The sequence below is a fragment of the Lacerta agilis genome, chromosome 12, assembly GCF_009819535.1.
Source record: "Lacerta agilis isolate rLacAgi1 chromosome 12, rLacAgi1.pri, whole genome shotgun sequence".
In the NCBI taxonomy this organism is placed as follows: domain Eukaryota; kingdom Metazoa; phylum Chordata; class Lepidosauria; order Squamata; family Lacertidae; genus Lacerta; species Lacerta agilis.
Window position 1 is genome coordinate 46580479 of NC_046323.1, and position 25867 is coordinate 46606345.

The 25867-nt window shown below is 40.7% G+C and overlaps 1 protein-coding gene across 4 annotated transcripts; it reads right to left on the reverse strand.

Annotated features, from left to right (window-relative positions):
• GALNT11 (polypeptide N-acetylgalactosaminyltransferase 11) lies at positions 1–25867 on the reverse strand. 4 transcript variants are annotated; one of them, XM_033165065.1, is made up of 12 exons: positions 25712–25867; positions 17056–17388; positions 15064–15187; positions 12251–12417; positions 12013–12138; positions 8970–9219; positions 7628–7745; positions 7015–7167; positions 5457–5675; positions 3509–3613; positions 2320–2457; positions 1–1060 (listed from the first exon to the last, which is right to left on the reverse strand). In XM_033165065.1, the coding sequence occupies exons 2-12, from the start codon at positions 17348–17350 to the stop codon at positions 929–931; spliced, it is 1827 nt and encodes a 608-aa protein (XP_033020956.1). In that variant the 5' UTR covers positions 17351–17388; positions 25712–25867; the 3' UTR covers positions 1–928. The 4 variants fall into 4 exon arrangements, with proteins under 4 accessions (XP_033020956.1, XP_033020958.1, XP_033020957.1 ...); XM_033165067.1 differs by lacking the exon at positions 25712–25867 and adding an exon at positions 25073–25094; XM_033165066.1 differs by lacking the exon at positions 25712–25867 and adding an exon at positions 21887–21943.

Below are 25867 nucleotides of genomic sequence, written 5' to 3' on the forward strand. Positions count from 1 at the left end.
CATTGTTAACCCTGAAATATTTTTACAAGTTTATTATGCAACTGCATTTTAAACCAGTGCTGAATGAACCAATAAAGGAAAAATCAGCAATTAATGCTTTCAATCCAGAGGAAGAAATTAAAAAGTCAACACAAGTGTATTGAGATACATACATCTTGCACCATAATCATTTCTATTGACCTCTTCACTCAGAAACTGATTATAACAGAAAAAGTACCATACTTGCTCTTAAAATGCCAATTTCATATGGTGGCACCTGAAGATTCGCAAGCAAAAAGGCACTTCTGCTATTGCAAGTCAGTCCCTACCTGAATTCCAGTAATTGTTCCCGACTGCTGCAACCCCCATTCCCATACCTCCCTAAGGATTCCCAGATCTTCAGGGGAGGCGTTTGGGATACAGGGGGGCAGCAGGGAGAAGGCATGAGACCCACTGCATAAACATACTTCCACTTCATGATTCTGGATGCTGCCCAGAGTCATCAAAATCTGTAATGACTTTATAACATGTTAAAATTAATGAATTAAAATTAAATACAGAGATTTGTTTAAAAATGAATATTCTTTTTCCAGATCAGTTAAAATAATTCATCCAAACAAAGAAAGTAATAGTACAGTAATACTTGTGCAAGAAGTACTGGAAAGACAAGGTAGTCATCTGACTATTGGAAATATTCAATATTAATTTCCTTTCCTAATTAAATAGAATGGTCTAACTATTTAGAGTATCTACATTTGCCAGGAAAGTGCAAAAAACTTACATGAATTGCACTTCTATGTGTGTAGAGATTGACACATGGCTGCTACAGCTCCTATTCCGCTTGCTTCTAAAATCTTCCCAAACTGTTCCGTTTCAGAAATAGCAGCAGGGACTGCAGGCTCCATAAGGTCATCTATGGGCTACTGTGGAAATGGGCCTTCACTGTCACTCAGCTTTCAAAGCGCCACTGCTGAGGGAGGGAGCCATCACAAATTGCCATGGTCACATATCCTTTGAGGCTAAGCGGATCAGCTACCTTCATGCATTGCCCAACGGACACCTGATAGAGTCGATTATGTTTCTGGAGACAGAAAAATAAAACGCAACAGTTGAGGCAAAGCAGCTCAAAACCTGATTCTAAATGAGAATATTGTCTTTGCTAGAGTGAGAAGAGCTGACCTTTCTAGAGCAGTTTAAATGTTGCCCTGATTCAGTCACCACTCATCTAGAGGACAGGAACTCTGAATAACTATTCAGGCACTAATGTTTGAAACTTGATGCTGCAGTGATCTGTTTGGATCACTTTTCTTAGCCAAATCTATGTACTCCAAAGGTGGGGAACTCTGCAAACATTACAATATGTTACCACTATAGACAAAAACAGTGAGATTAGTGTTTCCATGAAGCTAATCCTGGAGAGCTTGTCTCATGGGATATTGATATAGGTCAGCCTACTCCAACCTGGTGCCCTCTAGATTATTTGGTCTGCAAAACAGACTTTCATATTAAAATAACCAGACATGGTAGTAAAGTGTCACATTTTAAAAATGCAATGCTCTACCCTGCAATGCTCCACCCTGGTGAAGCTGAAAGTGTTTGCTGGTTTGCTGGCTTATTGTCATTTCTTATTGGTTAGCAGGAAGAGAGTAAACAAAGCTGGAGACACCATGCCTGCAATGCAAAGTATCCTTCTGCTGAGCTACCCCCTGGGAAGCTGTTAAGTCTCCATTTTTTAAAAGCGGTATATTGCTTTGTTGAAACACTTATGATGTTATTTCAATAGCGGTATTCAACAATATGGCAATTTATTGCACAGCCCTCTTGCAGACATGCCTTCCAGTATGTGGACAGTATTGAGGGGCTGGTGTTGAGAGTGCATGGCTCCATTCTCCTCCCTCTTGCAACAATCTTTGTGTAGTTCTGAATACCCAATTAGATCTACAGACAACCAATATATGGCCAGGTTTTAGCAAATAGGGCTCTAGGTTAAATGTTTCCAGCATGGCTACTCCCCAGTAGATAATTGTATTCCATTGTTAAAGATGTAAAGCTTGTCAGGTTATTCCATGCAACATCAAAAGGAGGTATTTGGATTTTTATTGCAACAATGGCCCATTTACATGATAGTTCACTCCTCAAAACTCAGCATGTGGTCTTGCTACCACCAATCTCCACATAATGTTATGAGCACGTACATAATTTAATAGGAAACCTGTACTGAAAAACATTACTGTGGAATTGTTAACCCATATGTGATTTTCAGAATTAGAAAATCACATACCTACCCACACAAACACACAGAAAAAGATCTGAAATCATCCACTCTTGTCCACAACTCACCCCAAGCACCCATTGCTGAGATCCTCCTGATCCATGGCATTTCATAAGGCGTGGTGGATCAGAAGTGCGAGATTCAGACACATCCAAGCATAGGAGATTGTTTAGGATCAGCTCATGATCTTCATTGTAAAGCCATACCTAATAGTAGAATTTATTTATTTATTTAAAAGCATTTCTAAACCTCTTGACATTAAAGACCTCTAAGTATTGTACAAAAATACAAGCAGTAAAATAGTACCATAAAAACAGCCACAAATCACTTTATAAAATATGCCACAGCGTAAAATCTCAGCTTTCTAAAGTATTTTGAAGCAGATTAATTTCCTATTAATTGCATTTAAGAGTCCCTTCTTAACATTTTCAAATTAAGCATTGAGTGAAAAAAAAATCTGTTTACCTTAGGCAGAAAACTCTACCACAGATACTTATTTTCTGTGAACAAGTATGAGCCATGCTTTAAAAAGGAAAGCTATTAGACCAATCTGAACATGTGGAGGTGCTAGCAATGCAAAACTCCCAGTTTTCTCCCCTTTTTTTTCTTCTTCTCTAAAATTACCTAAAAGTAAGGAGGATGCCAGATGTTGTTTGCTTTAATTCTGAAACCTTCTAACAGCTGTGCATTTTTGGATCAGATATAATTTTTCTGGCTAATTTAAATCCACATTTATGTGGGCCAGTAACTCTACTGAACTCATTTCCAGGACATGGGGCCCCTCCTCAACGCTCATTTTGAAGCAGATCTGTTCTTGGTGCCCTGGAATGGACCTCAAAGCACTGAGCAGAATTCTGAATGTATCACCTAGTGTTGTAAGGTACTTAAGGAATCCACAAAGCCACCTTTTAGTAAGTGATTTTGAAGCAGACAACAGTGGCAAATTTTTTTAAAAGTAGCTAATGGATACTGATGTATTTATCTGAGTGATCAGTCCTGAAATAATGGAAAGGGAATTGATATAAACAGAAAGCTGTATGTGACATAAGTATCAAAAGATACAGATGACCAGAGCATACAGTGAGAGGATATCAAGTGAGAGACACTTTTTGTGTCCATAGAGGAAGTTTGTTGTTGTTGTTTTTTAATCTTATGAAGAAGTGATCAAAATAAAGCAACACTGTGGAGACTATAAAAATGAGCAATGCTAGGGAAAGCAAAGCAAGTAGAAAGTAAGTGCTGTCTTCAGGCACTTACCTGATTTTGATCATTGTAATCACACTCTCGGACCACAACATGTCCTCCTTTTTGACTTGGATGGCCTTGGGCAGCAAGACATTTATTTGTCTGAATATGAAGCAGCTGCAGAAGAAAGAGGAAAAAAACCACACACACACACACACACACACACGTAAGACAACTGGAAAATGTCTGCTATCACAATACTATTCATTTTTCCCATATTATACTGTATAAGGGAGAGAATGGGGGAGAGCATTATGGAAAAAATGGGAGACATTTTGAGGAAAGAGGCAAGGTTCTTTTATGTGCTCTCTATAGAATTTCCCCTAATAACACGGGCGTAGTGGGGGGGCAGGGGGCAGCTGCCCCCCCCTCGATCAAGTAAAACAATAGAAATACCCCACTGACCAATCACATCCATTCTGCCCCCCTAACAAAAGTCCTGGCTCCACCCATGTCTAATAGTTGTATCTCTAGAACTATTTTCACTAGATCAAGGTACTGTTGCAATCACAGAATCAACTCTGTTGACAGATTTCTAGGAGATATGCGTGGTAGAGACTAGTAAGGACACAAAACTTCAGCACACACACAGCAAACTATAAGCTCTTCAGCCTCTCTTTTAAAAAAAAAAAAACCACTTCGTGTGCTGCTAAGGTAACCACAGAGGTAGCGACTTTGCCCAAAGCTACTTGATGCAGTCTCAAGGCTAAGCAGAGACAAAAGAGAAAGTTGCATGCACCTATGCACATTTTAAGTTGCAAAACCGGCTAACTTAGGAGTAATTACATCATCCACAATTCTTTGGAAAGGTAAGGTTGTTTATCTCCTTTCACTGTAAAGTCATTTCCAATATATGTGTTCCTAAAGAAGGGTTGTCCAACACGCAGCACACAAGCCACCTGTGGCCCTCAAGGCATTTCTTGGTATGTATTGAAGCTGCAGGGAACTGGAAGCGACAACATGAAAGCCTTGCCCTAATTTGCTTGTGACCAGCACAGGCCACCTGTCCCAGCTATGGCTGAGAATCCTCTTTGGGGGCAGGATGAGTAGAGAGCAAGAAGGATGTGGGAGAAAAACGGAAAGGAGAGGAATGAAAGGCAGTTTCTTCAACCAAGCAAGCAATGCCTTCCTTGCAGAAGATTCTCTCATCCGGAGAGAATCCCTAACTTGAACTAGAGATAGTGAGTGTGGACATGCGTGTGTGCATGTGTTGAATATTTTGGTGGTGGCGGCAGCAGGGCTGGGAGCCAGAGTGGCAAAGGAGGAGAGATGGGGAAAAGGGGCAAGAAAGCAATAAAAGCAAAATGGCAGAGCTGCAGTGAGTTGCTCATTTTCGCACTCTTTTCCTCTTTCTACCCCGCCCCACCGAGAGCTGGTAATAACTCCCTTGCTCTTCCCTCTCCCTTCCTCTTTCCTGTCTGGGGTCCTGTCTGCATCCAGCAACTTCCCTCACACCAGGGAGCCTCCATGATTTGGGATCTTTTTGGTCACTTTTTAGGTAGGTAGGTAGATAAATGTGTGTATAATAAATATATTGCAAACACTTTATGATATGGAAATTTAACAGTATGTGGCTCCCCAGGTTCTGTGTCGAAGTACTCTTGTGGCCTACTTGGTTTGAGAGCTTGGACCACCCTGTCCTAAAGCAAGAGTGCTTCTGATCAGACAAGAGATTATAGTGGCCTACAAATGTGAAAGGCATTCATCCATAATGAAGGTTGTTAACCTGCACAGGAAGCAAGGCAAGCAAGACTGATATGATACATTTAGCATATTTGATCTAAAGACTACAGTGCATAATTACAGATTTTCAAAGCTACTCTTATTGTGAAGCTGCACTATTTTACAGCTAGAAATAATACAGTTTCTTTTAATTCAGATGCCAGCTTTTGTCATCTTTATAACTACATTTTTCAGAGTATGATTTTAAAGAACCTGAAGGGTTAGAACAGCATCTTACCCGTCCACGTCGCAATGTTTTTGGTCGTTTTTGCCCTTTGTTGAAAAAGAGTGGCGGCTGTACTTTGGCATTAGATCCAGAAATTTGCATCTCTGGGTATATATTGTCTAAATACCACTTAAACGATTTGCAGTTCAACTTTCTTCTCAACTCCACACGATCAGTAATATTCCCATAGTTTCTTGTCCGTAATTCTGGTCGCAGAGCAAAATACTGTTCCTATATCATAGAGAGGAAAGTGTGGTAGGATGAATTACAGTTCAGAACAATGATTCTATTTTGAAGTGAGGATGAATACACAGGACTGAATCCAAAAGAAGCAAAAAGCCAATTTCTCTGAACTAATGTGGTTTGTACATGCTATAAAGCTACACTTTGGAACTACTGTGCCTATCCAGCCAATGATGACCAAGGGCGGAACCACACATTTTGGGACCTATGTGACCACTGCCAAAAAGAAGCATTCCCCATCTCCTTTGCCTCTCATTCCTGGATTCATGACAATCACACTGTGAATGTCCCACTCCCTCAACCAACCAACGAAGTGGTGCAGGAGTGGGAAACCAATGGGATACAGCAACATCAACATCATCATCACACCCTGATTTCCATAGGTTGAAGAGGGGTTAACTGGGTTGGGGCAGGCCTCAATCACGTGACAAAGGCAGGAGCAATGATTTGTGGGAGGTCAACTCGCTCTATTCAGTTTTTCATAGCAGCTGCAAACTGTGTCCATCTAAAAAAAAAAGCTGAACATACTTGCCTATCTCCCACCCCGGCTCAAAACATGCATGTAAGTAAGAATGTGAAGATAAATACAGTGATACCTCGCAAGATGAATGCCTCGCTAGACGAAAGGCATTCGCTAACGAAAGGGTGACTCGCAAGACAAATTTTCCTATGGCCGTGACTCACAAAACGTGCAATTTTTCTCCTAAAACCGCGCTTCCTCCGACCATGCTTCGCAAGACGAAATTTCCGCTGTACAACAACACTCGCGGAACGAATTAATTTCGTCTTGCGAGGCACCACTGTAACGAACAAATAACCTGAAGCTTAGGTTTCATAGGTTTCAAGGGGCTAACTGGGGCCCATCCCTTTGGGGTCTGCAGTTATGTTTTCTATTTTGTTCTGATTTACTGTTTTACTACAGGTCACCAAGCAAAGAATATCAGAAGATGTGGGACTGCTGGTTTCTGCACAGAGATTTGGTGAAACAGCATTTGGTGAAATCAGGATGGAATTCCACCAGTTTCCCTTCAGTACAACTTGAGAATGTTTAGTGTTTTATATTTCATTTCCATTACTTACGCCTCTGGACTGGATTTCTTTAATCTTCCCTACTGCAACTATCAATGCATAATTTCAAAACTTTTGTTACAACTCAGAACCTATATTGAAAGGTTCTGATACCACACAAAAAGTAGATGAAACAGCTACCACTTTTCAGGAACGGGACCAGAGTTTCTAAATATCCATCCCTGCTGTGACCACCAAGGCATTCAGATACATCCACCTTTTGCTATGGCTTGTAATTCTACAGTAGAGGCCATCTTGCCTTATATTCATCCATCCACACATGAGCTAGCCGTAGAGAGTTGTGCGCCATGGTGTCCTGTCCGCCTGGGGAGCCATAAGGTCGCCTTTTACGAAAGATGTGTCCGACTCTGGAGCATGGGATGATGAGAAGTTTGCCCCCACACATCCAGATCTGCTCAGAAACAGAAGTAATTAATAAAACAAAGGATTATTACTTAAGGAAGTTCATATTAAGCATAGGTATGGTTTCTGAAGATGTTGGTCTATTTAACATAGTTAGAAAGGATTACAGCTGATAGAAGCTATAACTTCTAAATCAGGGTTTCCCAAACTTTGGTTTTCAGCTCTTTTGGGACTACAGTTCCCATCATGCCTGACCACTGGTCCTGCTAGCTGGAGGTGATGGGAGTTGTGATATGAAAAAGGAAATTTATTTTTAAGAAAAAATTAATTATTTGGTCCAACAAGAAAAGATTCCCAACACCTAGTTTAGAAGAACTTTCAACATTCACAGAACTGCTCTGCAAAATTAAAGAAAATTACTGCGCAACCGTAGTGTGTAATGAAATGCAGTTCAATCAGGGTCCTCATCCAAGAAAAAAGGTTATAGTCTACAAAAATAGCATACATACCCGAAATGATATTTCCAGGTTTTCCCCTCCCCAGATGTCCATGCCGCTATCATATTGTCCAAGTTCATTGAAATATTCTCTGTCCATTGCAAACAAGCCTCCTGCCATGGTAGGTGACCTAAAAGAAAATGAGTGTTTTCCAAAGCTATACCTACCAATGATGGGAGGAGAGGATGGGGGGAGGGAGGGCTGAAGTCACACAAAATTTACAGAGGATTGATGTGAGGTATGTATGATTATGCATCAAATGTGGAAGTCCAGCAACGGGGGGAAATTGGAATACTGTCCAATCAATAAGATATTTAAAAGACTAACGGAGTGGGAATAGAAACTCACATGAGGCATTAATTTTTATTAATTTTAAGTTTACTGATTGTTTTATTGTTGTGCGCCATCCTGAGAGACCCTTATGGCTAATGGGAAGGGCATAGATGTAATGAAGTAATTGAAGGAGTCAGCCACTTTTTCTACTGTATGATGAACATTGTTTTCCCCTTGCCTCCCTCATTTGTGACACATCTCTTAAGGACCTTTACTTACCAATTGTTCCTATGACAGGTTACAAATTAAAGCAGAAGTCACCAACTTGGTGCAGAATTTGGCGGCCAGGTTGCTCACTGTGACAATACCGTTTGAACATATCATGCCAATCATTGCCCAACTGCACTGGCTGCCCATTAGCTTCTTGACTCAATTCAAACTGCTGGTTTTGACCTCTAATTTTGCATTATGGCACACTTCCTGTGTCAGCCACCAGCACACTCTCAAAATTCTAAATGTACGCACTAGTCCAAAACATCTGGCAACCCTTGAATTAAAGGCTTGCCAAACTTGTAATGAACAGCATTTATGGATAAGTTATTTATTATATGTTGATATCAACTCATTAACAGCTTTGCTGAAATTCTGGTTTCAACTTTCCTGTTAAAATTAGATGTTGAAAGAGATTTCTCCAAAGAAAAATATTGACATTTGCTAGCACAGCTCATTGCATCTACTGGCTATCCCTTTTCTCATTCTTCTTTTCAGTTTAAGTGTTCAGTCCTAAAGATGAGTGTTGAAGCAGTTGTACCCCACCCCACTTTTTTATCTTCCCCTTCCTTGAAGGAGCACATGGTTGCATACACAGTAGCCCTTCATAATATGGTATGCTCTTTAGCATATGGTACTTAAAGAAGGTATCTTACTACATAGCATATTATGTAGCAGCTTTGCTGCTAGTTTATTGTCTTTGTTTACATCAAGTTGTCTTTAGATGAAATGTTGTTTTATTGTATTTTAATGTTTTTCACTCTGTGTGAATGATGCAGTGTGGGTTATAATATAAATAAATAAATCTTACTTGATTGGAGAAGTGGCTCCCTCAGGGCCTTCCAGTTCAGACAAAGGAACAAGATCCCATTTAAAGTGCAGACCCCAGTTGAACCCTCCACGGACAACTGGAGAAGAGCTGTAGGTAAGCGTGTCAGCGCTGATTATATCGATGACAGGACAAACCACTGTTTTCCGTGATTCCTGGATGGGTGTCAGCAAAGGTTGCAACCACAGCTCATTCACCTCACAGTGACTGTCCAGAAACACAAGTACCTTCCCTGAGAAAAGAGAAGCAGAATAAGAACAGAGGGACAGAGAACAAAAAGCAAGGCAATCAGAGTCAGTTACATATTTTCATTATTCTAGACATGTTCACTCTAGCAGAGAGGGGAACAATATGAAACACAGCAGCCTTATGGGGAAATCTCAAGTACTTGCTACATCCAGATAATTCCACTTTTCTTTCTTTTAAAAAGGCAGAACTCTATCATACTACAGTTGGGATGGATTATCTCATGATTACATTTTGAGGGATTCCCCCATCTATGTGGCTATATACAAGAATTGGGCCTTTCAAACTTCAGTGGGAAGGGGGGCGTGATTCTTTACTTATTCTATTAACAAACCCCAACTTCCACTCCAATTGTTTTCCTAAACTCGTACTGCAACCACCATATAATATAACTTATCCCCTTTGAACCCTTAACTTATCAACAGCTCTAGTAACTGGGATATAGACATGGTGCAAAGCCTGACAGATATAACTACAATATTTAACAAAAATATTAATGTTTATTTACTACAGGAGTATGTAGTGCACAAGCTTATGTGGTTGCTTTAGCATAGTACTCTCTCTTTAAATAAGAATGCTAAGTTGTTACTGCCACTTTAAATATCAACAGCATATTTTACACTACCATTACTAAACCATGGCAGCTATGAAGAAGCAGTTAGGTTACCCTGTTAAAACCCTTTTGCCAAACTGCCCTTGTATCTACACCATCCTGCTTAACCCTCACAAATACTCCAAGGGAGGACTGAAGTGCAGGTCTATTTTTGCTGTCCTGTCCTGGAATCTTCCTCTGACTCTCCACCCGAAAACCAGAGCCTACCATTCCAAACTGCTTCTCACTTCTTCTGCCTCAGTGCTGTAGACAGATCCCTCTCATTCATTCAGCTAAGCCAAGGACTCACCTTCCCCAGCAAGTCTTTGGCCACCAAACTATGCTGTCTTCCTCTCAGCTCCTCCTCTACTGTGTTCTTCTACGGGCCGTTCCCTATGACCAGCAAGTGCCAACCAACATGGGCTGACTTCTGCCCCCCCCCCAGGTCTTGCCTTAGCCAATCACACGTTTAACTAGGAATTCTACACCTGCAGCCAGCAGTCAGATAATGCATATATTCTACCCTTCTTTGCATACTGAGCGTTTTATCTCCACCCCCTCTTCAGGTGTCAGTTAAGGTCCCCCATGACATTTAAATCAATTTTCACCTGATCAGACAGAAGACACCCCCAAACACATTACAATACAAACATCAGAACACATTATAATACTCAATAAAACTTGCCTCAAACAGGATTTCTTCCTAAAAGAAATCAATTTTAGAATAACTAAGAACACACAACACAGACCTTGTCTTGTTGGAAAACACATGGAGTGAGAGGGTGGTGATCTAAATTGTAGAAATTATCTGGATACTAATAATGTAATAATAAGTGGGCTTATACTTTCATTTCTTATATCAAGTACTTTTTCTAGGGAAATTAAGTTACAGCATCCTTCAGATTTTTTTGGGGGGGGTGGTGGAATCGCCAAGAGTATTCTTTATATAACTTGTATCCATCATGAATGCTCTCAGGAGGCTAAAACGATAAAAACTATACTATTGATCATATGAGATCCATTGCAATTATGAGTTTTTAAAAGCCCATTAAAAACTTAGAAGTTATTCCTAAATGAAAGCCAAGGTTGGAAACCAGAAACTCGGGAAATTCCATTCTAAAAAGGCAGTTAGGTGTTCCAATTATAGCTATAAAATTTTCCTACTTCACTGGGTATAGCTTAGGGAAGCTATTCACAAGCCGCAGCACTGAGCTCAAATAGTAAAGCTGAACAAGTACTGCTGCATGTTCGGAACTTCAATGTAATTATACTGCATTAATGTAGATGATTAACACGCATTAATTAGGAGGAGCTTAGATCATCATTACAAATTATAACACAAGCTTTCCTGATTCAACACTTGATTATTGTTCATGCACAATGCGGGCTGATTATAAAGATTATCAAAAAGATACTTTAACCTAATTAAATGCTATAGCCACAACAAATCTCTCTGGGGAGATGACTGTGAATCAGTATGAATGGGGTATTTGTAAACAGCTTTAATAAGATGCCTTGTCATAATGGAAACAGTTTAACTGCCAACCTACATTTAGTGAGCTAGGTCCAGATGAGTTAGTCCCTCTTGGGGAAAGAAAGACAAGCCACAGTCGTTTTACTGCATTTCACAAACCCTGGTTTTCACAACTGGTGCATATTATGGCAAAATAAAACCTTCTATAGCAAGGGGGTTGTTATGACATTACTTCCCAGGCTTAATACACTCAAGATTAGAAGCCCATCTCAGATTTGCCCTTTCTCTGCTTTCCTCACCATGAGCATAAGTGGGATGATCCTGGACAGCAAGAGAGATTCCATATTTAAGTAAGTTAAAATAGAGAAGAGATAGTCAACTACACTATTCTTGAGTGTCCACCCTATTTTCCAAATGGTGGTTCACTACAGTCTGACCCCTTCACAAGTATTCAGGTTCTATACTGATGCCGACAACTACTTACAGAATATTTAACCACCAGGAAATAACAGGAAGAAGCATACATATTAAAATTTGGGACAGTGAAAGAATTATATTTCATTATCTACTAACTGTGGCTAACAGTGGTCTTCTCAGCATTTATTCTTCATTAAATGTATTAAAGTCACAAGCAATTTGGACAAACCATCATGATTTAGAAGTACTGAACAAACAAAGGGACTACTTGAATTCGTAGATATGAAGGACATTACCTGTAGCATGGGAAGCTCCAATCATTCTCCCACGAATTAGCCCTTCTCGCTTCTCATTTCTGACTAGCTTTATGTTGTTTGGAAGATTTTTTGTTAGATAAGCATCCAATTCTTCTTTCAGATCAACTAGAGTAAGAAAAGGCAAGGGGAGTAAGTTGGCATTTAGTAATCTGTCAGTAGTACAAGTATCCTTAGACTACACTGCACAAAATTAACATATAATGCAAGAGTCTTTCACCTAATTCACTACTGTCGTCCACCAAGATAATTTCATGGAGAAGATCAGATGGCGTGCGGTCCAAAACGCTATGCACTGTCCGAAGCAAGGCAGAGAATGCTTCATTATAGAAACAAATTATAATGCTAGCATAGGGCAGATCATGAGGATAACTTTTTTCTTTACACCTGCAAGAAAGAAAAAGCACATATTATAACACATGGTTTTCAAAGAATATTGCTAATATTTCACAAACACCCCATATAATACCAAAATAGAAGCTGCACCCTCCCTTTTATAATAACCATGCAATATGCGTGTAGCTGTTTCCCCCACAGAATCTCTTTTACTCATGAGTTTAAGAAACCATATGCCCTGTGAATCACTGGCACCTAAAAAAGGAGTCTGGCAATTGAGTTGCTGAGGAATACAGGATTTTGTTTTCTGTAGAGGATGCAAATTTATCCTTCTACTGTGCATGCTTGTTGTTTGAAGAAACTGAACATTTCTTCCTCTGCATTACATTTGTCCACTAACTTTTTTTAAGATAATGAAAACAGGAAATTTAGAGAACACAGTCAGCTTATCTCTAATGCCTGCACAGATAAGTTATCCAGTCCTTTCCCCACCTCACCCGACTCATTTTCTTCCTCTGCTCCTTCCATTCACAGCCCTTTCTCCATTCATCCTCCCCCTTTCCCCAGTTAATTTTTCTTTCAGCACTGCAATAACTTTCTAATCCTGATATCCTTCAAACAAACATATGAAGCTGCTTTATACAGAGTCAGACCACTGACCCATCTCATTCAATATACTCCACATGAACTACAGCAACATCTCAGACAGGGTTGTTCCCCAGTGCTACCTAGAGGTGGCAGTAATTGATTCACAGACTTTCAGCATGCAAAGAATATACAGTATGCTCTTTCCCCTTTTAATTCCCTACTTCCCTACTTTACTGTTCCTTAAAACTTTAAACACTATTCTTTAAATTTCTCCACAGCTTCTCCCCTGTCCATTTGCATGTCTTTCTAAGACCCAAATATCTTTTCCTTTCTATTCCATTATTTTCTCCTTCTTCAAGCTATCTCTCATATTCAGCCATTTCCATGCTCATTTCTACTTTTACTGACCCCTGTACAAGTAGGGTTTCCTATATTACAGAACCTCTTACAATTCTATAGCTTAGAGAAAATATGTAATAGTAATGATGAAAAAAAATGATTGTATATCTAATTTCCAGTTAAGCTTGAGTTCTAGGAATTCTCAATTACCGGTAAACACTGAATCAAAGGAAAGCAGGGTAGGAAGCTGTATTTCTCCCTCCTTCTCTCCAATATTGCTTCTAGAAAATTATACAGGTTACTAAGTTTTGCAAAGAATCTTGCAGCCCTGTTCATAACCATACTTAAAACATAGAATGATGTCAAGAATGAATTCAATGTTCACTCTATCCTAATAAGAAGATAAAGGTCTTTTAAGTGAGATCTTTGAACCTATACATTACAACAGGATCATGACATAGCCAAAATCAAAGCTAAAAAAAAACAAAATATTCAGTGATCTGAAACTATTAGGGCTGTTTCACAAATCTGAATATTTAATTTGAAATGAAAAGATTGGTTTCTCAAGGTACACAATATACAGCTGCATTACAAGAGAAAGAAATACAGCCTTTTGTGCATGCATATGTTAAAAGTTGGTTCTGAAATTTTAAATTCTATATGGATCACAATACCATAGTGATTATCAGATTTTACATTGCAAAGAACTTCACACACAAAGGGCACAATCCAGCCAAAGTTAAGCACTTTAAGCAACAAAAAAATACATATTTGTCTTGCATATTGCACAGCAAGAACCGTCAAGCAATTCTACATGTTCTACTTTTATGCATTTTGCCAATGTAAATATAAAAAGGAAATTATTTTCAAAACCATGTTATTTCTGAATCGCTCCCTTTCTTAATATAATTTCTGGTATTGTCTGAATTTCTTACTTCTCATCCTCTCTCATTTCCATCAGCTCTCTATTTGGGGGAAAATATGCTCATTCGACAACTCTGAGGAGACCTTAAATCTGTAGAGGACTGGAAGAAAAATGTTTACTTTATGAAAAAACTACAATGTCACATGTATATCCTTTTTCTTTTTTGAGCATGACTAAGAAATAGAACCCAGGACAGGGCTATGAAATAGACAATTTTCAAACAGTCATGTTCTATTGGGTGGGGGGAATAGATCAGCCTCCAGATTTTGGGGGAAGGGCCAAAGCTGCTCTCCCCCATCAAATGAAGAAAATATGGGGGGGGGGAACCTATGGGAAAAAGTAAAGTAATACACTTAAGACTGTTGCTGTTCCAGGTGTACAGCATGTACTCCACTCACAATATGAAGTGCCCTGGACTCCCTCTCAGAGGAGCCATACAGGAATGCAAATAGTGCATCCCCTGTGGTAGTTCTGATTAAAATTTAAACCAACCATATGCATGCCTACAAACACAGTAAAATGCTTGATGCTCCCATACTTGACCTTCTGACTTTCCCCTTCTGCAGGACTAAGCCATTTTTGCAAAGCACAGAGCCCTTTCTTTAGGTGCTATTTCTTCAATGTTCACCTCCTCAAAGCAGCTAGACAGCTCCCTAATGGAATCTTTCCCCCCCAGTATGTACAGTATAGGAATATATATATAGGCACACTGCCAATGGCATCCCTGCAACATACATGCTCCATCCTTTCCACTGCCTATCATTCTGTTGGCCTTTTTGCTAGATCATCACCATTGGGCTCTTGAAACAAAGTATTCACTTTATCGAGAACATGCAGAAACATACTTTGCATCTCTTGTGTCTGGCACATCTCTGTGATATCCCAACCGGTTACTGATGAGCATATTGAAAGCATGCTTTTGATAGCCCAAGTCTCTCACTTCCTGGTCTTGTTCATTAAAAATCATACCTGCAACGGAGAATGTGCCAAAATCAATTCACTGCCTAATGTATGTATTGCCAATGATCAACTTCTTAAACTTACGTGTTCAGCTAATGATATATTCCAATTCAAATTACTGCCCCATACTCATTTCCTGGCGCATGGAAAGACTAATGAGGAGCTCTCACTGGTACACAGGATGGCCTATCTAAGCTTAAGGCATTTACAGCAATATTTGTGCAGTACAGTCATACCCTGTTTCTCCTAAAATAAGACACAGCCATAAAATAAGCCATAGCAGGATTTCTATGCATTTGCGAAATATAAGCCGTTCCCCAAAAATAAGCCATACCCCGAAAATAAGCCATAGTGACATGGTACCTCCCATTAAAACAGCCTGGAGAGGCGTGGCTATGCAGCGTACCGATGCGACACGATTAAAATAAGACATCCCCTGAAAATAAGCCATACTGTGTTTTGTTGGGCGAAAAAAAAAATAAGACGGTGTCTTATTTTAGGAGAAACACGGTACCTAGGGTTGCCCTTGCTGCGGGTTGCATTCGCTGCAGGATACGAACGCGCTGAACCCGGAAGTACCGGAACGGGTTACTTCCAGGTTCAGTGCTTTGCACATGCACAGAAGTGCTAAATCGCAATTCATGCATGCGCAGAAGCGCCAAATCGCAACCCATGCGTGCGCAGACACGGCGCCGCGAGTTGCAAACACGCCTCCCACATGGATCACGTTCGCAACCCAAACATCCACTGTATTTACCATACTACTATGGTACTAATGAAGCTCTCTTTTCAAGTCTTAAGACAGCTAGAAGAGGTAGCTGGAATATTGCTCTTTGGGGCAGGAGGGAGTGGGGGAGAAGGACAGCAAGAATGTAGGAGGCACAAGGCTAAAACACACACACAATTTGCAAAGCTGGTCTCAATAATTTTAAGTAGTCCCCAGTGATATAGCTGCATGGAATTTCAGAGGAGGAGGAAGAGTTTGGATGAAGAAGAGTTTGGATTTGATATCCCACTTTATCACTACCCTAAGTCTCAAAGCAGCTAACAATCTCCTTTCCCTTCCTCCCCCACAACACTCTGTAAGGTAAGTGAGGCTGAGAGACTTCAGAGAAGTGTGACTAGCCCAAGGTCACCCAGCAGCTGCATGTGGAGAAGCGGGGAATCGAACCCAGTTCACCAGATTACAAGTCCACTGCTCTTAACCACTACACCACACTGGCTGTGTCTGCATGTTGATTCAATACACCTAGTCCACACTAACCACTCGTTAACCTCACTTGCCCATATGACAGGCAGGAGTATATTAGGCAAAGAACACATTGCACAGTGCAAAGAGAACAAAATGGCATCAAGGGGCATGGAATACTCCACACCACTTTTCTTTTCTTTTTTCTATTCTATTCTAAACTTGCTCCTTCTAGATCTTCCAGACCCAGGTGGATTCTAACAAATACATTTCAGACCAAGCTGTACCCCTAATACTGTAGAATGAGATTCATAATCAACACTATGCTGAATGTCTGGCTTTCATATAATAAATAAAGCAAGTCTGATTACCTTATCAGATGATACGTTCTTTGCAGATGGCAAAACATCCCTAGCATATTTTGGCACTAAACTAGACAAAGATCTATTTGTATTTTAATGGTTTATTAAAATAGCAGATCTAATCGAATTGCCTCTGCGTTTTTCATTAGTAATATATATGTCTGGCAATTACTAATCTGGGTAAACCACTGTGCTTCAAGAGCAAGCACTGTTCTAATTTAGGGCTCCCATTCATTTCCTGTCTGAAACTACATAGGAAGACAGAAGCACTTCACATCTGGTTTTCACAATATGAGTTTCAATGCAGTCAATTACTATTCACTTACCCATTTCAGGAGAAATATCAGTATCCCCCTTGATGGGATCCTGTGCAGCATTTCCCAATGGATTCCTGTTCTTACTGTATCTGTGGTGAGCTTCAGGTACGTGTACTGGCCCATGGACAAAACGGGGATAGATCTTTTTAGGAAATGGCTTCTGAGGTTCAAGCCCCTTGATGGGCACATTCTTGAAAGACTGGGTCTCTTCGCTGAAGTTGAAATAAATAAAGAGTAGAAGTGTCCAGGTCACAGATGTGAAGAGGCAGCCATAGCAGAAGTAGCGAAGTGTGACACTTCCCATTGTAATCCTAGCATTGTTGTTAGCACATTCTCAATCCCCTAAAAGAATATCAAAGGGAAAAGAGTAAGATTTCCAATTACAAGCCTCTTCCTGAAAGCTGCCCTTTCAGAAAATGATCTATTTTAAATTAACCGTATACTGTAATAATGTCTTGAGAATGATAATTTTTCATCCTATACAAAAGCATCAAATCATACATCAACTTATCAGTATGCCAAGTTACCATAAAACTAAGGAACAGCAATGGATACAGAAATTTTAAGTGAAGCATTTACAGCATTTTAACATAACTGATAATTGCAAATATTCTACAAAGAAAGCACCACATAATAAGATTACATTCTCAAATGCCTTGTGGGCATCTTAATAAAATGTCTCTATCTTGGATAAACTGCTGGCTTCCTGTTTGTAAATCAAGTATCACTCTCAGAAACAAATGCTCCCTCCCCTCTCCTTTAAAAATCCTACAGCCCTTGACTTAACAAGCATTTTGTGTTGTATCTGCTTCGGCACTAACTGTGGTTAATGATAACTAAATTCCCTCTCAGGACTTGCAAATCTGCTTCAGAACCTGATTAAAATAGGCATTCAGTCAGTGAGTCCTTCCTTTTTTTAAACTAACAAGCTACTTGCAAATTCAACTATTAGAAACAGACTGATCTTCACCTCCAATCCTGGCCCTCAGCATTTGGAGCAAAGAGTGTGAGATGCAAAGAAAGAATGGCACAAATACCATGTTAAGCAAGTAAAGTTCATTTATTATTGGGAATGTCAGGTTGAGACACATTAACAGCAAATATAATCTGAACTTTAAACATTTACAGCCTAACTGCTTAAAATATTTGTAGCACAACAACTAATTTTTAACAGGGACCATGTTTTGAACTGAACAAAGGCTGAAAAGTCAGCAACTTAAGCTCTATTTCAACTCCTCCAACAGGAGAAAAGACACGGGTTCTCAAGCTTTGTTCTCTTCAACACAGAGAAACTCTGGTTCTTCACTTGTGTGCTGCACCACTTCACTCTTGTTTACCCATGTCAGGAAGAATTAACTGCAACACCATGTCAATGGAACAAGGGATTGCTGCAGGTAAGGTGGGGAGACCCTGGATCACACCAAGCTCTGGGTCACCAGTCTCTGTTACTAGCTTATTGTGTAGTTGCAGCTACAGAAAATATTTTTCTAGACCCAGGACACAATTGGTAATCAGCTTCCTCTTTCCCCTCCCCTTCAGTTACACAAGGAACTGCATACACCTGGCTCTGTTTTCCTCCCTCTGCAATCCACAACACTTGCACCACAAACTCAATATTTGGCAGCAGATTCAGAGTTTCTGCAACTAGCCATAGAGTAATTAATTACCAAGGCCAAGAAATCCACAACTGACAGCCTCTCTATGTTGGCCACTCAGTAGAATTCTCAAACAAGGAACAGTATACAGTATTTCCTATGAGAATGTCATAACCAGTTCAGAAACATGTTCAGTTCCTGCCCCTTCCTACTTAATTTTCAAATGTATTCTTTATTTTGCTTATAGGCCATGCTGCAAAGAGCAGTGGCAATGATGCTTCAGCCTCCCACAAATTTTAATTTGCCCACAAGCCTGCACTGGCATACACACACACACACATGCTGCAATATTACAAATAATATTATGACCTCTGCATTTAGGTCCTCTGAACAGAAGAGAGCTAAGGCTGCAATCCTATACCCATCAATTTAGGACTAAGCCCCTTTAAACTAAATTCAATGAACAGACATGCACAGGAGTACGCACTAAGCTTTCAGTATTAGCTGCTGGTCATTAACAGTGAGACACTTTGTCCTCACCAGTACTGTAGTACAAGAAGGGACTGCAAGGTCAATTTCCTAGATACAAGGAATCCAGTGTGCTCTGCCATCATGGTGATAAGCTTCTGATTACCAGATACAGGAAACTACAAGACAGAAGAGTGCTCTTGTGCTCATATCCTGCTTGCAAGTTTCCAACAGGCATCTGGATGGCCACTGACAGAACAGGATGCTGGACTAGATGAGCCTTTTCTGATCCAGCATGCTCTTCTTCTGTTCTTATGAAGATCAAGCAAGTCTACCGTCACATTCTGAAAGGGGTCAAATAATAATTTATTATTATACCCCGCCCATCTGGCTGAGTTTCCCCAGCAACTCTGGGTAGCTCCCAATCAAATATTAAAAACAATACAGCATTAAACATTAAAAGCTTCCCTAAACAGGGCTGCCTTCAGATGTCTTTTAAAAGTAGGATAGTTGCTTATTTCCTTGACATCTGATGGGAGGGCGTTCCACAAGGCAGGCACCACTACCGGGTGAAGACTGAGATGCTTAGGATTTCAAGTCCCATGTCCAGCACTGACTTCCACACTTGTGTGGTACAATTAGATTTATACCATGTTACATGCAGTCTTTGTTCCATGCCACAAGCCATGCTTTGTCTTATACAACTCAACTCAAAAATACTACCAACGTGAAATACAAATTTTGCAACCCATAATTCCCTGAGTACAAAAATTGAGTTTGGCATCAGAATGTTGCCATGTTTTCTTTCTTTTCTAACTGCAAGATACTGCCAATTCTATGGTGAAATGACTATGTTCCATTCTAACCATCATTGCTTCCACAGTTTTAACTGGTTCTAGCTTTTCTAAAACTTTCACTGATTTTGCAGACATGAGGATAAATTGAGGAAAACATTCTGTCAACATTTCCCCTCAAATATGAGACAAACGGAAAGGCGGTTCATTATTAAAACTGACTAATAAAAATCTGAACAGTTCTATATCCAAAAGAGCCATAATATGCTATAGTCCGGTTACAAAGCAACTGCAAGTTCCCAAATAGTTGAAAGCTGTAGGTACCTGGATTGGGGCAAATAGCCTCGGTTTACAATAGCACTTTGATTAGCCTTAAAAGAATAACAGCTTAAGGTTTGTAGAAAACAAAGGCTCAAATGGTGATGTAAGGGGTTTCATGATGTAAGGTGATTGCTCATGAGTAACCAGTCTGACGCTGTGGTTTCTAAAACTAAGTTTCTTTATTGTGCAGATATGTACAGTGCAGCACCAAGAAGTACGTCTAGCTCATCCTTCGGCAGAGTCCGGGAATTACTCTTTCCGGTTCTTTGCCCAGCATAAAAGCCGCGGGATGCGGAACCCCTGCCTACCCCCTCTGAGTCCTCCCCCCCTACACAAGTGGGGAGACGTAAGAGGCGCCTCACCTCCAGTTCCTGCTTGATGCGAGGGCTCTCCTTCCCTGTCAGAGCCCTGACTCCCGTCTCCGTCTCCCCACTAGAGGGATCACTGCCTTCCTCACTGGAGGAAGACGAATTGCTGAGCAGGTGGGGCGGCGCTCGTGATAGTCAGAAAGCCCTGGCAACCCTTTGCCATGAGGTGAGGGCAGGACCCTGACAGGTGATAACAAGTCTGTCTGTTATCCCGCTCAAAATACAAAACTTAAATCTAAACACTTTTATGCAACCCATGCATGCTTTTAGGAAATGTAACATCAGGAAGAAACAGAAAATTAAAGCTGTCTAAACTCATGTGAAACAGATATTCAGGCAACCTTATAATATATGCAAGATAGCCTACAACAGCTGCTGCTAATTTTTTAATAAATATCTATGGTGTTTTTTCCACAATGATAGCTAAGAATACTTGGCTAACATCACAGATCAGATTGAATAAGCTACTAAAAGTTTTATGACTAAGCTGCTGGATTGAAATATAATAGATTGGTTAAATGTCATCTAACAGGATCACATGTCTCAATGAGAGGCAGATAGATCTTTTTCTTGGCACACATAAAACATTTCAAGGTTGATAGACCAGGCCTAGAGGACGATGAACTGATCAAGGTGAGGGAAAGTGCAACCACTTCCAAGAGGGGCATCAAGACAGGTTTGTCTCTTAAAACATCACTAAAACCATTCACAGCAGAAGAAGCACCTAGCCAGAACCAAAAGCTGAAGTGAAAGCTTCTAAACACTTGCATGCAGAGTTACCAACTGGGAGATACAGAGGGTACAGGTGCACTGCATCCCATGCCAGCAGAGGTCATAGAATTTTAGCTTTCTTTGTATTTAAAAAAGGGCAGCAGTCAATCGGATATTTCAAAAGAAAGTTATAAAACAAAACACAAAACAATGTTAAACAAAAGGGGTTTTCCTCCACAAAGTGGAGGGAAAACAAAATAAAAAAATAAAAAGATTCCTTCCAGTAGCACCTTAGAGACCAACTAAGTTTGTTCTTGGTATGAGCTTTTGTGTGCATGCACACTTCTTCAGATATGTGGAGGGAGTGTGTGCATGCTTAATCCAGCCCTCAATATTTTGTTCAAGTTGGTGCCCCTGATTTACAGGTTTTGAACTCAACAAAGGAACTGACTAGGCATGATCTTACTACTGCAAAAGGCATATCATGTTCATTTTCCATCTAGCACCATAGAAGAGGAATCTGAGCAATACTCCAATCTAGTTGAAACACATCAATAGAGTTGTGAAATATAGACTAGCTTACTGTGACATCATCCTCACGGAGTGAAAGACAGGAAAACAAAGGCTTTCTGCTTCTTCCGCATTCTGAAAGCTGAAAAACTGGAGAGGTCATAAAAAATGCAATCAATAACTAAAGTTCCAAGATTGTTACTTAAGGTGAACTATCAATCTTAGGCCAAAACAAAATTAAAAATTAAAAAATTCCTTCCAGTAGCACCTTAGAGACCAACTAAGTTTGTTCTTGGTATGAGCTTTTGTGTGCACGCACACTTAAGATACATCTATGCATATACCAGCCTTCAAATAACTTAACTGCACTCTTTTTTACCCCTCTCAAATTGGAATTGTTTCAGCAACAGCATCTTTGGAGAGAATGCACTTCCCAATTCTATAACTTTGGCAAGCTGATGGAAATGAAGAAACTGTAGAGCAATACTATTGCTTCCTTCACTTCTTTTAATTCTCCTTTTTTTTAAAAAAGAAGAAATGCTTACATACCACTTTTGTCTTGTTAAAACTGTTTCATCTTCAGCCTCTTTAAGACTGTACTATTGGTTTCCAACATCCAATTGAAATAACAAATGGGTTATTGAGGAAGGCAGAAGCCTAAACATTTAACAAAGCAGCTGTAAACCACTCTATTTGTTTATTCAGTTATTTATTTGTGCATATACTGTAACTATACACATGCACACACATTAAAAAAAGACTGGCAATCCCATCCACCGCTAAACCCAGTATGTTTTGACTATACACAATTTTGGCTTTAGGCACAATCTCTAGAACATAGCCCCCACATAAGTTTTTCTACGTCAGTTCTGTAATTTTCCCTATATTATCCCCTGCTTCAGTAACTAGTACTTAATCAACATGGTACTAAACCCATCTCTGCCAGAAGATTAGACTTTGTAGGGTTTAGCTGGATTACTGCAGCAATCAGAGGCTGAAGAATAGTTCTCCTTTCCATATCCTACTTTATCCTTCTATACACTCTCCACAACAATTGTTCAATCATGAACAATACAGTACTTCAGTTATGAGCATACCACCCAAAGATAATAAAAGGGCACTCACTACCTGTGCAACACATCACTAGTAGTGACAGTGAAGATAAAAAAAATAAAAATACATTGTTCTCACCTACATGCAAATTGGAGCTGTAAAATCCACATTTTACAAATGTCTGCAATACAATAACAGGATGCAATTGCAACATATTTAGGAAACAAATGAAAGTTTTTTTCTGATTCACTGTTGATATCCTAATCATCTGCCAATTCTCAACACTAACTGTGATAAATAATAGTAAGGATTGTTGTTGCTTAACGTAGTCAACAGCAGCAGTAATTAAATTCCTGAGCAAAGTAAAGCAACTTCCTGTCCCGCACTATCTTGTGCCAAGGAAAACGCAAGGATTATTGAAGCAAAGAAATCCATGTCATGTGATATGCTAAGAATGGAGCTATTCTATCTCCTACCTCACACTGTTGCTATTTTCCAGCCAACAAGGTTCAGGAATTAGGGCATTCCATAGCAGATATAACATGATATGATGGGAGTTTTTAAAACATTATTTCCAATGTTATTTAAGCTTGAACTTCTCACAAGAGAAAGATGCCTAAAACGACAATCCTATAGACATTTACCTGAGAGTGTCACTAATGGAGGGACACGGGTGGCGCTGTGGTCTAAAGCACAGAGCCTAGGGCTTGGCGATCAGAAGGTTGGCAGTTCGAATCCCCGCGATGGGGTGAGCTCCCATTACTCAGTCCCTGCTCCTGCCGACCTAGCAGCTCAAAAGCACATCAGAGTGCAAGCAGATAAATAGGTACCGCTCTGGCGGGAAGGTAAACGGTGTTTCCGTGCGCTGCTCTGGTTCGCCAGAAGCGGCTTAGTCATGCTGGCCACATGACCTGGAAGCTGTACACCAGCTCCCTCGGCCAATAAAGTGAGATGAGCACCGCAACCCCAGAGTCGCCCGCGACTGGACCGAATGGTCTTTTTAAAGTGTCACTAAAGTCAATGGGATTCAGTTTTCAGTAGGTATGCATAAGGCTACAGTGTATAGGAATATTTTGATAAATAAACTTAATATTTTTCTGTAGCTACTAAAAGCAAGCATGCAATAACCCATGGCTATACAAAACTTCTAACCAGAGCTTAGAGAAGCTCTTACCAATAAATATGTGTGAAAACTTACTTCAGATACTTCTACTCAGTGCTATTTTTCTAGAAAAAGAGATGCCAGAACTCACCATAAACGCCTCCCTTGTTTTCTTATAATGGCAATGGTGCCCTGCCACCTCAGAGGTGCTGGAACTGAATTCCGGTGAGTTCTGGCTGAAAAAAGCCCTGCTTATACTTAAAAATTACTACCACATATCATTCCTATATAAGCAGGGATGAAATTCTAAACATTAAAATCTGTACAAATATGAAGAGAGTTTCCACCATGACATTCACTTCTGCCTTACAATGGTAGGGAATCTATGATGTGGTCATCATAGTAGAATGCTATACATTTCAGTATACAGAAAATTCTGGCTCACACCATTTTCTCCTTTTCTACAACTCATGTTTCAAATGTCTATTCCCCTTTCTTCACTACATTATGATCAGCAAACAAATAAAATTCAAACAGTATGCCACAGAAACAGACCATTCCTGTTTACAACAAAAGAGTCGCAAAAGAATGAAGCTCAATCCTAACGGTTGCTCAGTGGCAAGTCTGAATGAATTCATTGGGTCTAATTCCCTGAAAAAGTGTGTTTTGGAATGAGGCTTTCTCTCAGCTGCGGATTTATATACTGCCACATTCTGACCGGGGCTGAAAGCATTCATTAGGTAGCACAAAAGAGCATCTGAAAGGAGCAAAACCATCTTGCTCATTGGTTGCAAGAACTTGTAAGCAGCTGGTTCTATATACAAAAACACAAAAAAACAAAACAAAAAACAAATCTTTCAACTCCAGATTCCCAACGCCCAATTATCCTTCAAAGGTGGGAGGGAAAGAAACACAACAATGACAACAATCCCACACTTCTGCATACTGATCTTCCACCTCCCAGATAGCACAGTGCATACAAAAGAGGGACCTACCTAACCTGCATGTGGACATCTCGAAAAGCTACCTCCTGGCACTGCGGCAAGCAGGAGAGGAAAAGGAAGGCAACAACTGGCCTGCGAAAACTGCTCGTATTTTACTCACCTGATGCACTGTTGCCTCAGGTGCACGTCCCCTTGATTGACTGGTTGATTTGCCCTCTCCAAAACGATTCCCTCCCTCCTTCGTCTATCCCCACTTTCGGAATTTAGATTATCAGGCTCCCCAGCCACCGTCTGTCTCTCCCCGGCCCCTCCCTGCCAAGTTTCTCCTCGCTCACTGAGATTCAGCGCAATTCCTTGCACGTCTTACACACACGCCTTGGTCCCACCGGCGCTGACTCCCAGGTTAGCCGGACACAAGAGCGCGAGCGCCCGCGCGCACACACACCCCAAACCGTCCTTCGTTTGCTAAGTTAGGTATGTTCCGTAAAAGAACGTTGGATGATGCCGTTAACATTTAAACACTGACAGCGCCGGGGGGGGGGGGCGAAGAGAAGCAGGACGTTAATTCACGGGCTGACTGACTTCGCAGGGAGCGTGGCACGGAAGAGGAGTCTCCGGAGGAGGCGGAGGAATGCTGCTGGCGGGGGTAGGAGAAAGGCGAGAGGGGCCGACGCGGCTCCCCCATTCAATCGGCGCCCTGGGAGCAGGCCTGGCGTCCGCACAAAAAGCGCAGCCGGGCGCCTCAGGGCGCTTTCCTGAGGCGGGCAGGAAGTCTCTGCTGCCGGTACCTCAGACTCACCCGCGTTGTGGCGACCGTGCGATGCAGCTGCTGGAGGGCGGAGGGGCTCAGGAGCGCGACTCGGCGGAACCGCCACCATCCTCTTCACCTGAGGGAGAGAGAGAGAGGCGCTGGCGGCAACGGCTCTCTGAGGGGAGCGCGCGAGGGGGGGGGCAG